Raw genomic sequence first — 13,935 nt, 5'->3', positions numbered from 1 at the left:
TGAATACGCACTAGAGGTGACGTGGAATCATACGCAATAGCGCCCCAAACCATGATGCCGCGTTGTCTAGCGGTAGGGCGCTCCACAGTTACTGCCGGATTTGACCTTTCTCCACGCCGACGCCACACTCGTCTGCGGTGACTATCACTGACAGAACAGAAGCGTGACTCATCGGAGAACACGACGTTCCGCCATTCCCTCATCCAAGTCGCTCTAGCCCGGCACCATGCCAGGCGTGCACGTCTATGCTGTGGAGTCAATGGTAGTCTTCTGAGCGGACGCCACGCCGGGAGTGCAGGCCTCCTTCAACCAATCGACGGGAAATTGTTCTGGTCGATATTGGAACAGCCAGGGTGTCTTGCACATGCTGAAGAATGGCGGTTGACGTGGCGTGCGGGGCTGCCACCGCTTGGCGGCGGATGCGCCGATCCTCGCGTGCTGACGTCACTCGGGCTGCGCCTGGACCCCTCGCACGTGCCACATGTCCCTGCGCCAACCATCTTCGCCACAGGCGCTGCACCGTGGACACATCCCTATGGGTATCGGCTGCGATTTGACGAAGCGACCAACCTGCCCTTCTCAGCCCGATCACCATACCCCTCGTAAAGTCGTCTGTCTGCTGGAAATGCCTCCGTTGACGGCGGCCTGGCATTCTTAGCTATACACGTGTCCTGTGGCACACGACAACACGTTCTACAATGACTGTCGGCTGAGAAATCACGGTACGAAGTGGGCCATTCGCCAACGCCGTGTCCCATTTATCGTTCGCTACGTGCGCAGCACAGCGGCGCATTTCACATCATGAGCATACCTCAGTGACGTCAGTCTACCCTGCAATTGGCATAAAGTTCTGACCACTCCTTCTTGGTGTTGCATTTGCTCTGTCAGTCAGTGTATAAATGAAAATCACTCCACCCCACCACCTACCTTGGTCGTCTGTCACATATTCCAGTTACATCGTAGTTCTGCCCGTTCTTCATGGAAATGTCCCAGATGGCCGCCTACTGATGTGGTAAAATCTCCTGGCGCAGAGAGGCATCGTAACGCTACCTACAGTAGATGGGTGGTAACATTTTCAAATAACCAAGCTGGAATTTAGAAACTGTCATTGAGACGCAGGGTCGAATAATGGAGATTTCGAATAATGTTTCTTTATTTGAGCCTGTGTGATGAAATAACCCCCTGAGGAAATAGTCCAAATCAAATACTGACTTCGTGTCACAAGACCTCCAGAAACATGAACTTCTAACAAGACTTTAAAATTAGCAATATCGACCTATTCCATTAGAAGATACATATTACCACTACATTCTCCAACAATGAAAATGTGTACATAACATATAACGGATTGCATTTCAATGGCATAATACCGAATACTGTAATTACATTATAAACTGAATGTTAAAGATAGTCTACATATCGATGCATTCGAAATGTTATAGCTGTTTTAGAATAAAAGTAACAACTAAACAACTGGTCAATTTCACTCACCATAAGAAGTCATCTATTTCTTTTACTTCTCCAACGTCGTCGGTTTCACTGCCATTTACGGGATTGAAGTCTTAACTGTATTTTCCCAATTTGAACTTGTCCACATGATCTTCCACTATACAGTAATTTTCAAAATATTCGTGCTCGATCTTTTTCATATGGTCTCAACATGCTAACCGTTTATCTATACTTCACTAAACAGCTTTTCCAAGAATATTTTCTTCGCATCCAGTGAGTCAGATATGTTCTCTTGCACTCTTCATTTGATGTGTGCCCACACTAATTCCATGGGATTCAAATCCCTATGTTATAGGGGCAAACCCGCTATAGTGAGTTCTACAAAGGAAACCTTATCATCAATACAGTAATTTTTCTCTGCTACAGTTCTCTGAATAAGTTGAAACAGCTCTGTTTTCATTTTTTCGCCCTCGTTTTCTATACACTCTCCTGTCTCCGTTTTTCTTTTTTTTCTCAAATACCCACTCAACTACTGAACTTTTGAAAAATGATACTGTAGGCTTCTTGTTTCACTGGATATTGTGACAACTTATTATGAAGAACCACAACACTGTTAAATAGAAGGTTAGGTAGAAATTTCTCGTCAATCCCTCTTCATAGTCACAACTCTTCTGCGTCTACTTAAAACTCAGTGAGATGTTTTCCTAAAAATATATAGATATAGGTACAATTGTTCCTGAGAAAATGTACCTGCGAGGAACTTGTACAGTACAATGTACCCATCATTTTGAACGTCTGTGCATAGGCTCTCATACGCCCAGTGGCGGACGTCTTGGGCTTGTTCGATTATCTTTGGCCCTTTTGAACCTTGTTGCACAATAATTTTTAATTAGAGAGGATTACTACGATGATGCAACCCGCTCGACAATGCGTTGTCTGATTCAATTGCTATTTCACAAAGATGAGTTGTGAGGCTTCGTGTGTAGTTTCACAGCACTTGACATTCATGAATTGTGCCGTTGTTCATGCCGCAGCCCGCTTCACACACATACACAATGCATGAGTAGTGCAGGCTCGCGGACAAAGATAACATTTCAACTTTCCACCGACAAGAACAAAGATTAATCTGGGCCCTTTACCGATAGCATGAGTAATTCCGAGTTCTTAATTAGATTGCCAGCAAGAGGAGACACAGAGCGATTAATACACATAAGTATGGTCAACGTACACAATAGATATTTTCTCTTATTTGTAATTAGGAATTGTGCACGCAGACACAAGCAAAATATTCCTTAATGCACATTGTGCGCGCTTCCTGTTTTAGCCCTCACTTAAAGAATTAACACACTCCCGAGTCCGACCTAAAAGCGCATAATTGTCGTCACTGCCCCGTAAGTAAGCCTGACGGCCAATGTCACCAAAGTCCCAAGAAATTTTTCACGCAAAAATGGTTCTGGAAGGCTTCAATACAGCATAATAATGATATTCTGTTTTTAAATCTACAGTAGGTCTTTAATGCATTCAATTTATTAGTTTGTAAATTATACAAGAGATAATATTATTATTGAATTTATCTGTGTATTGAATAAATTACTGGAAATAACATCAGCAGACTTCTTGGCATTTTGATTCTTCGAACTATTTCTGTACATTCTTAAATAAAAATTGAACATTCATCAAATGTCTTAACTGTATCATCTTCACTGTCTTCATCTTCCATGTGTGCACATTTTGATCAATTATTTTCATTCTGATAACTTGGGCCTGTACATCATAACCACATTTCGATGGCTTACTTCTAAAACCTCATATCTCCCAATACTCTTCCTATCCATTATTTCCGTTAAGTCTGGTCACGCCTACCAGCCACATATGTATATTATCGGCACAATGTATCTTGGTGCATTTACACCCTAGTGCTGAATCGGTCGACCTCGGCAATCTTCGAGATTCGTACTGGCAACCTTTGAAACACAAACTATGAAACGCTTAAGCATCGTTGTGCGACATCTTGCGTACACTTTACGTACTAGTACTGTTGTTGTTTACACAGCAAAGCCAAACTATAGAATTCATGCTAGGAGCAAGATTCGCATCGAGAAATGTTATATAATGTTACATAATGTGTATGTGGTATAGTTGTTGGCTTAAGATAATAACGGTTTAGAAACTTCATATCGATCGATCGATCATATTCTCAATTCAATACAGATTTCATTTTCATTCAGTTGGCAGCATTATCGGAACCGGGACAGCTCCCTCCTTACTCCTCCTCCCCGTACACAAATGCACCAAGATAAAGTGTGCCGATAATAAGAAGCCCGTCAAAAAAATTGTCGTTGTGTTCATTTTCCTTTTCTTACGTGTAAAGAAAAATGATTCTTAAATACATTGCACTGTAGGAGTTCGTAAATTCGACATCCAGACAACATCCTTCCGTCACCGAAAACCGTTGCTGTGTTAGTGCGATGTTAAACAAGTAGCAAAAAGAAAAAAAGAACAACCCACCCTGTTATCATCCATTTTAATTTGGATTTTCCTAAGTCTCTAAGTAATTATATCATGAGAGTTGAGTATATCTTTTCAGGAGTAAATTGTAGGATATAATCATTCCCTTTATTTATTTATTTATTTATTTATTTATTTATTTATTTATTTATTTATTTTTTTATTTATTTATTTATTTATTTATTTATTTATTTTGTTCACATAAAGTAAATTATGATTTGTTCTTGTTATTTCTCTTGTTCTTCCAGAATTCTTTCATCATGCCGCTATGTTTAGCTCGATGTTCGTCTGTCCATTTTCTTCTAGATCTGCTGGGCTTATCTTCTGAAACAACTTCCCAAGTGTAAATCTTATGTCTGAAAATGTTGCGGTCTTCGATATCTGTAGGTATGATGTTGGCGTTATTGAGATAAGTTTGAGCTTGTTTGATCCAAACCGTTATCGTGTTTAATGTTTGTGAGCACATCAATATTTTCTTTGCTAGTCGGTTGTCATCTAGCCTCATAATGTTACCATAAAATTTCAATCGTCGTTTACGGAAATCAGTTTGAATGTTTGAATATTTTTCTGTGATCTTGTGCGATTGTAGACAGTATCCTTCATCTGTAAGTTTTGGGCCAAGGATTTTTCGGATGATTTTTCCTTTCAGCTTTCTTGATAATTTCGAGATCCCTTTTATAATTGAGGTTTATTATTAATTATTATTATTATTATTATTATTATTATTATTATTATTATTCATTCCATTTGTTCTTGCAGAATTTCACCAAATATAAGGATATGTTAACCCTATCTCTGTACCATGCATTAAACTCTTGTAGTACGATAACTCACCTGTTACGATGAGGTTGATCCCTGATGAATGTGCAATAATAAGTCCCGTCTCCAGCTCACGTTCTTCGCATCGCCACAGACCGCCATCCTCCAGCCTCACATTAGCGATGCGTAGTTCTCCACTCAGAGGATCTTGGGTATAGCGATGCGCCAGCGCATGCGCTGTATTCACGTCAACGACCGTCTGATCACTATGCCGCCATGTTGGAGTATACTTAGGTCTGGTATCTTTGTATAGATCACATAGCAGTCGTGCTTCTTGATGAAGACGTACGATCATGTCTACTGGAGGTGGCGCTGTGGGTGCAGCGGAGAATGTTATGGTCTCCTCAGTTGTGGTAGTCGGCGTGTTTTCAGTGTCTGCTGTTATAGTCACACTGGCGTGCTGACGGTGACGGAACGTGTGGGAGTTGAGGCTGTCTGCTGAACCTGGAACAAAATAAATCGTATTAGGATGGTACTATAGTTATAGATAGGACGTATCTACAGTCATGGAGTTCTTGATTGTGCTTTCACAATAAGATGCAAATTACCAGCAACTTGGGTTACCAGGTTTTAAAATATAAATTGAACAACATTTTTCAAAACCACTTCAATAGAACATTGCTCGAAGAATTCATATTTTCTAATCTAGTTTTTATTCCCAATTGTTACTGTACCGCGGATACACCTGCTCCGGCCAGTTGCACTGCGCGCCTTCTATAAGGCCATCTATGTAAACCAATTTGAACTTGTATATGACAAAACACTTTGGTTTCCAGATGTCTCTACCATAGCTTTAATTGCTCCATCTAGCGGGGTAAACTATAATTATTTCATAGAGAAATTTGTATTTTTGATGTTTTGTAACCTGGTTCTTAGGATTGTTTTTTATGTACCGAAGTTGTCAACACTACAGCTGGTTCGTTCTTCAATAGCAATCATCCTATCAGAAACCTGTAAATATTTTCTCTAGCCAACTAAAATTTGGGGTGTGTACTGGAATCCAGCCTATCAGTAAAGATTTCTTGAAGTTTACCCTCAAAATACTACACAAGCTGGGCGTTTTAGGGCCATATTGTCTGAATGCTCCAGTGTAAGGAGGGTGTATTGACGTGAACCAGGAGACAGAGGCCGCGGGTGGCATTAGGAAGGCCCAGCAACTCAAGGTAATGGCAGAATTTTCATAGCTATGTGATAGCTACTGCGGATAGCTTGAGGGGAAGGTTTCAACCCCTTTTATTTATATAAAGTTCTAAATTTTGTGGTTTAAATGTAGAATTGTCGGCAAGTCTGAGGACTCTATCCCCTACTGGGAAATATGTAATGTAAGGGAACAAAGAATGATTACATTCTGTTGGTTCGCATTCAACTTGGCATGGGGTGACTACAGTTTTCGAAACTTCTAAATTCCTTTAATCACTTTTGGTTTTAATATTTCTCTCTCAGTCAGCCCGCTGTAGAATAGGCATAGCCTCTGTATCATAGCCATGTGCCCACTTTGGGTTTTACCCATTTCTATGCAAGTGTTTCGCCCCCTACCCTTTTGTTTATGGCCAGTCATATTCAACCTTTTTTCACTAAGGCCACTTAGGATGGGCAATTATGCCCCTGTAAATTTATTGTTGTGTTTAGAATTGTTTCTGGTGTGAACTTCCCTTCTTAAAGAGAAAGTTATAAACTGTTGAGCAATAAACAAGCCCACCTTGGGGCTGCATAGTGTAAACGCTTTAATTGAGGACAACTGATGAATTGTCAGGTGTAACTTAGTACGCAGCAAGAAATTTATGCCTCTGCGAGCCTGGACTATAGCACCTTCTGGGGCTCAGACTCCTATGTCGTATAAATGATCAGAGCAAAACATGCCCTTTGTAAAATCCTGTTCCTATCAAGAACAATTATATTCTTTTCTGTGTATACCAACCAAGCTATTGCCATTTGTAAAATTTGTACCTGATTTTCGGACTTTAAGTCGTTGTTATTGCTAGAGCTAACAAGCTCATTAATATTGCTGTTATTCATTCAGATTTTCTATTTACCAATTTAAACGAGAAAAAAAGGAAACAAAATATCAAAATATGCTGTGTTATGGTCTAATTCCTTGTCCACCCATTCACACCAGGCGCTTTCTAATCCTCTGAGTTACGGAAACCCCGGAATAGTTAAAACTGCTCATCTAGGATATGAAATCTGATATTTTTCGGAGCGAATTATTTTGTACTAACATTTCCGCTTTAATACAGGGGGGACGATTGCCTCAGTAGCTTAGCTGCTCGCTTCCCACCCTAGTATTCGAATCTCGGTAATACTGGGTCGAGATTTTCGTCTCAAAATTCACGTAGTGGCAGGAAGGGCATTCAGCTTTAAATCCCCAGCCAAAACCAAAATCAGCTTGAGTGGCTTCAGCGACCCCAGAAATAACTGGGATAGGTCTTTTGTCCAACTCCTTGGCTGAATGGTCAGCGTTGAGGCCTTCGCATCAGAAGGTCCCGCGTTCGATTCCCAGCCGGGATGGGGGTTTAATCGCTTGTGATTAATTATTCTGGCTTGGGGACTGCGTTTGTGTCTTTGTCCCAACAATATCCTCTTCATATACAGACAATACACCAGACTACCAACCACCACAGAAACACGCAATAGTGATTAAATCCCTCCAGATAAAATTGGAGTCAGGAAGGGCATCCGGTCGTAAAATTGGGCCAAATCCACATATGCGACCTAGTTCAAACCCGCGACCGCACAGTGTGGGAAAATCGGTGGAAGAAGAAAAAGATTTCCGTTTTAATATAACTACCTGATAATGCATCAATTCATCAGGATTCCTTAATGGTTCTCAAAGTAGTTTGTTTCATCAGTCTACGCTCTTCCGCTTAAATAGTATTTCGCTGCTTGGTAGATCATAGCTACTTCAGCGACCATTTTGAAGTCACCGGTTCTTTCAGCTGATTTAAGGGCATTAAAACACTTCGAGGTTTTGCTGCTTTGTTTTGCACCCCATTCCTTGCCATAATATCCTGCGAAAGTTAATATTATAACTAATATCTTAAGACGTGGGTGATGATTACTCAATATGAAACAACCTGTAAGCAAGTGCTGGGCAAGGAAAGGTGAGCCATGGATAGTACATGAGAGAAGAATAAAATAAATATGAATTAGAGGAGGATAAAACAAGAATACCACCATCGGTTTTGCAAAACAGAAGTATTTGGAGCACAAACCCGACAAGTTGTCAGTATACCTCGGATTTGTAGGTGGTAATAGGTTAGAATGCAAAGTAATTTGGTTTGTAGGAAGTGTCATGCAACCTATTGTACCATAATGTAGGAAGAGTAGCATAATTTCAGGGAGTTCTATAGGCTGTACCCCTAATTTCTATGCAAATCTCATAGCATAACCGTTGCACAGTGTAGGGTATACTTGTTACTGGCCTAAGTAATTTTGCATTCTAACCTATCAGCACCTAATAATCCGGACTTTAGTTATCAGCATCAGGACCAAACAAATAGAATATCACAGCTCATATCTTGACGTGTTACAGAACTATTGCAAAAGAATGGTTACAGAAATACAATGCAGTATTACACAACAGGTATATCATCCGACATTATGAATTAATCACATGAAACAAGACAAATGTTTCCCAACCAACGTACATAAAATAAATAAGAAAATAGTAGGAAAATACAGGTGAAAGTCGCGAACAGTAATGAAAGGTCCAGATAAAAAATATTACAAAGAACTTATAGAATATGCGTGAAAGAAAAATTATCCACAAGCTAAAACAGAATGAACCGTACCGTAAGAAAAGAGCTAACTTCAAAGCATTAGCCTGCACGATTCTTGAAGTAAGTTCTATAAATCAGTGTATATTGCACGAATACACGAGGACCAAATCGAACGCCAATTAACAGACAAAGATGATCTTCCCAGTAAAATGTATAAGCAACGTTGAAGTACAGAAATTACTAAAATTTTGAAGGAAGAATGTTAAATTACAAATGTTCAAGTAGCGTTACAAGTGGAAGGAATTAAGAATCAGCTAGTTCTCATATCGTTTATCTGAATGAGTACAATCACTCGAAAATATTTAGCCACATGTATGCATAATGTACAAATTCAAGTTACGATACCTCATGGTGGAATAGTAAAGTTCCATGGTGGTGTGGAAAGGTTTTAAAAATAAGTAGAAAATTGACATCAGTATGATAAACATCCCCTCTCTCTCTCCAATTATCGAAGAACGTCTCTCGTAGTAGGCCGATAGAGTCGGCTTTAACAGGCACATGGAGAGAGGAGATGCAGAGGGGAAATTATGACACACTTGCACATACAAACGGCGAAGAACATACTGGAATTTATGAGTAGAGTTAGCGCCGATGACATGCAGGGTACTGTAGTTCGGCGCGCTGACACAGACGAAAGGTGGCAGTCTTTCGATACACGGGGAGGAGTGCGGAATCAAAAGCTGAATGAGGCGGAGCTAAGCCGAATCCGTTACAGTCTTTAATATAGCACGCATATTAATAAATCTGTCTCCAGAAATATTACCTTACCTGTTGATTGATAAGTGCTGCAAACAATCATTGTTACCTCCGTGGGCACAAAGAGCAGTATGCTTCAAACTGGCCCTAACCATAAATACGTTCTCTCCCATCTGGATTGATGTACACACATGTACGGAGGCTTTTTCTTTAGTGGTTTGCTCAGTTGTTCGCCGTCCCACTGTGCAATAACCAATTTACCCATATTCACAAAATCAGGAATTTCACACGTGTTTATAACAGCATAAAACATTATTACACTCAAAGACGATAACACGTAAGAGGAAGCGGATGGAAACAAGCGCAATGTGCTAACAGCCAACAGATTAAACCTTTTCGACCTTGCGATTTCCGGCTCACACTGCGAACGTTTGAAAAAGAAACCTACAATACGTACTTCGATCTCTAGAAAAATCATATTTTCCTGGGTTTTTTCTCAACATACTCTCAAGACAATAAAAACTAAAATTACAGGACAAATATTCTTAAATGAAATATGCGATGCGGGAGACTGAAGAAACTACAATAAGTTAGATACATGAAAACCAGGGAAATACGGGAGACCTGATTATTCTACCAGCATTCGTACATTTTACCTATTCGCACAGCTATACATCAGACGAGTATCAAACAAATTTGTCTTCAAACCAGTACTGGAAGGCGAATGACAATGGACCTGCAAAAGCCAGTTATGTTTTATATTCTTTTCTTTTTCTTGTTCTTTCCTTTTTTTACAATTTGCTTTACATCGCACTGATACAGATAGGTCTTATGATGACGTTGGGATAGGAAAGGTCCACAAGTGAGAAGGAAGCGGCCGTGGCCTTAAATAAGGTAGACCTACAGCCCCATAATTTTCTTGGTGTGAAAATGGGAAACCACAGGAAACAATTCTCAAAGCTGCCGACTGTGACATTCGAATCTACTATCTCCCGAATACAATCTTACAGCTGTGCGACCCTAGTCTCACGGCCAACTCGCTCGCTTTAATCACTTGTATTTGAACTGAACATAATAGGTCAGTAGCATTGTCACTAACTCTTGTAATTACACCTAACCTACGTGTTTCTTTTTTAAAGAAAAGAAATCGGAAGGTTCAAACAGCGAAATAAATTAATCACCTCCGACCTTCTGAAGAGTTCGTATTACCGGTAAAATTTTAAGGAAGCGTGGTCAAAGTTAATAGTTCACGTAAAATCTATAAACATAGCAACCAACTTTAGCAGGAGTTATGTCTTACGTAACTATTTATTACGTACCGCAAGACCTCAGTTGACTTGTGCGCAAAAGATTGAGAAAAAATATCGTAATTGCCTCATATAATATAGTATATTTTATATATCGTATATTTTAAATGACTTTTTATGATAAAAATAGTAATTTAACTTTTTTTGATTTAGTGCTTTTGTCTACCATTACACAGAATCCCCATTCCGAATTACTCATTCTAAAATATGTGTCAGTTTTTTTCTCCCGCCGGCCCCGCGGTATAGGGGTAGCGTGCCTGCCTCTTACTCGGAGGCCCTGGGTTCCATTCCCGGCCAGTCAGATATTTTTACTTGCATCTGGGGGCTGGTTTGTGGTCCACTCAGCCTACGTGAATACAATATTGAGGAGCTATCTGACGGTGAGATGGCGGCGCCGGTCTAGAAAGCCAAGAAAATCGGTCGAGAGGATCCTTCGCGCTGACCACACGACACCTCGTAATTTACAGGCTTTCGGACTGAGCAGCGGTCGCTTGATAGACCATGGCCCTTCGGGGCTGTTGCGCCATCAGGTTTGGGTTTGTACTTCCCATTCACTAGGTATGCAAAAATGCTTACTCATGATGTATTGCTCATTTTTATTTTTTGTTTCTAAATCCACTCATTCATTTCAATTTTTTCACCAGCAGTTGGTTTAGTACAATGGTAATTGCTGCATTAATAATTGTACGCGTATATATATATATATCGTTGCTACGCAATGAAAAACGTCGTAATTCCAATAACGAGAGAACCACGTTTCTCCTGTCCTCTGAAGGCTTACCGCGTTGTCTGAGAAGGGAACAGAAGACTCCAATGGTCGCCTAATTGAGCTGTTGAAATGAAATGAAATGGCGTATATCTTTTAGTGCCGGGAGTGTCCGAGGACATGTTCGGCTCGCCAGGTGCAGGTCTTTTGATTTGACTCCGTAGGCGACCTGCGCGTCGTGATGAGGGTGAAATGATTATGAATACGACACATACACCCAGTCCCTGTGCCGGCGAAATTAACCAATTATGGTTAAAAATCCCTACCCTGCCTGGAATCGAACCCGGGACCCCTGTGGCCAAAGGCCAACACGCTAACCATTTAGCCATGCAGCCGGACATTGGGCTATTAATAAGCAATGAAAATGCTAGGAACAGTTCTCCAGCGCTCAGTTTTGGACTTCTTCTGTAAGCTTTATTCCGAAGGAATTACGGGGTTTCATTTGCCCAACGACGATATATATATACAATACAATATTGCTATTGGGGAACAGAGTGGTCTGGTGGCTTAGCTGTTTGCCTGTCATCCCGGTGACCGTGGTTTGATTCCAGGTGTTGCCCGTGTTGTCATGTGACCTTAAATCCAGCCCACAACTTTTTCATGCATCGGTGCGTGCAGGGACCCTGTGCAAACGGGATAAGCTGCGATGATGATGATGATGATGATGATGATGATGATGATGATGATGATGATGATTGTTAATGTTATTTGGCATCCAGCAACAATCATTTGTCATTTCTGGTATAATCGCAATATACTCGTACTTTGGGGGTAAGACGGTGAAAATATTGGATTTTGGGGTACGCCAACCAAAATGTTTGAATACCACTCCTGTCGAGTGTCAGTACATTCCTAGTTGGATCATCTGTTCGCAAAATGGATTCTTTCAGCACGACCAGAATTGCGAGAGACCAAACAGTCGTTGTTCGTACACTTGCGGCAGCCTGTGTTCTTCAACATGTTCAACAATCTTCTAGAAGTATCGTTATGAACAATGCGTGAGACGTGACGGTGCACATTTTGAACACATGTTGTATCAACACAGTTCGCTGCGTGTTTCTCTCGTCACCTATAGTTCATTCATATTAAGAAAACAGTATTGCTCTTACAAGGAGTGAACACACCCCCTTTTAGACATTCATAATTCCTCGTGATTAAGGAATAAATGTACTTTATATTGTATTATGAAAGAAAGAAAATGGATAAGGCATGATTTTTGCCCGTGAGTTATTAAAATAATTGCTTAACATACTCTATTTAATAAAGACATTCGCAGGGAGGAAGCACAATCGCGGCAACAGCCATCGCTTTGTTGCATTCCTTCTGAGTTGCTTTGGTACGGTACATGTTACGCGTAATCCGTTTCGCTATGAATCGCTGGCAGCGAAGAGAAGTCATCTATTTATTTATGTGTGTGTTCTAATATTCTTGTACTGTGCAGCAGATGTTACTGAAGATGTTGATGCTGTGGTGTGCAGCAGTACTGTACATCACGGCATGACTTATACTGATGCAGAAATTCGCTATGATGTTTATCTGTGCTTGGTTTTGTTATTTAGCTTTTGTTTCTTAAACGCATTTTATTTTTGTCACGTTTATACCATTTTTTTACAAGCGCATGTAATTCTTATCATTCTTTTCGTGGGGCGATTTGACGGCTCAGTAGTACCGACGTTGCCTGGGCAAATGTATTAAATGCAATTGACTGCATTAATTATTAATATAACATTAAGCTATACGTTTAGCTTTCATTTCAATAGTGACAGTCTTAAGAGACGTTCAGAATGACAGGATTCACAGAAACACCGCTTCATTAATGTAGGCTACGGTGGTGGCTGTAGTGATGGTGGTGATTATTGTTTTAAGAGGAAGTATAACTAGGCAACCATCCGATATATAACACTAATCAAAGAAAAAACTGGAAGGGACCGGACATCTCGAAAAATGAAAATATAGGCCAACAACGAAATACAAGGGCCACGAAGGGTGTGAAAATGAAAGGCTCCCTAGGCATAAAATTCTCTAATACTGTCGGGGTCGGAAAAGAATAAGGGTTGACCAAGGGAGGTCGGATAGGATAGATTAAAGTGAGGAGTCTGGCACAAGTAGCTAGAAGCAATGCCAGGACTTAGCTAAAGGTCCCGTGGTCGCCAACCTACGCTCCCAATTTGTGAGCTCCTGGACCCCTCACAATTGCCCTCTACGATGCCATTCGCTTCTTATTGTAGTAAACTCGTGTCCTCGTTGTGAGTTATGCAGCTCTTTTCAATGTACCATTTTAACCACTTACCAGATCTCCTCCCATTTTTAAACCTCTGGCAGCACTGTGAATCGAACCTAGACTACCGAGGAGGGCAGCTAATAGTACTAACAGTTACGCTACGAAGGCGGATCTTACTCATCATAAACCACTTGTAATTAAAATTGTATTGAAATGACTATCTAATGTGTCTTTCATTTCATCATAATGCCTGTTGTACACCATCAAATTCAATTCAATACTTCACAAGAAAAGTTGTCAAATCTTGTCAAAAATTATTCAACAGCATTTTGTTTTAACATGGAAGAAAGTCAAACAGCAGTTGTCGATCTTAGATTAGCTGTGGGATAC

The 13,935-nt window shown here is 40.4% G+C and overlaps 1 protein-coding gene across 2 annotated transcripts in view; it reads right to left on the bottom strand.

The window, feature by feature from the left end:
• LOC136874352 (CD166 antigen homolog) overlaps positions 1 to 13,935 on the bottom strand; it is a 330,865-nt gene that overhangs the window by 200,689 nt on the left and 116,241 nt on the right. For both annotated transcript variants that reach the window (XM_068227725.1, XM_068227724.1), the window contains exon 3: positions 4,792 to 5,220. In XM_068227725.1, coding sequence (XP_068083826.1) covers positions 4,792 to 5,220 — 429 coding nt within the window. The remainder of the gene's footprint in view (positions 1 to 4,791; positions 5,221 to 13,935) is intronic.

This window comes from Anabrus simplex, chromosome 5 (genome assembly GCF_040414725.1).
Source record: "Anabrus simplex isolate iqAnaSimp1 chromosome 5, ASM4041472v1, whole genome shotgun sequence".
Classification (NCBI taxonomy): Eukaryota; Metazoa; Arthropoda; class Insecta; order Orthoptera; family Tettigoniidae; genus Anabrus; species Anabrus simplex.
The sequence above is the reverse complement of the archived record's forward strand: the minus strand, read 5'-3'. Positions and strand labels throughout refer to the sequence as shown.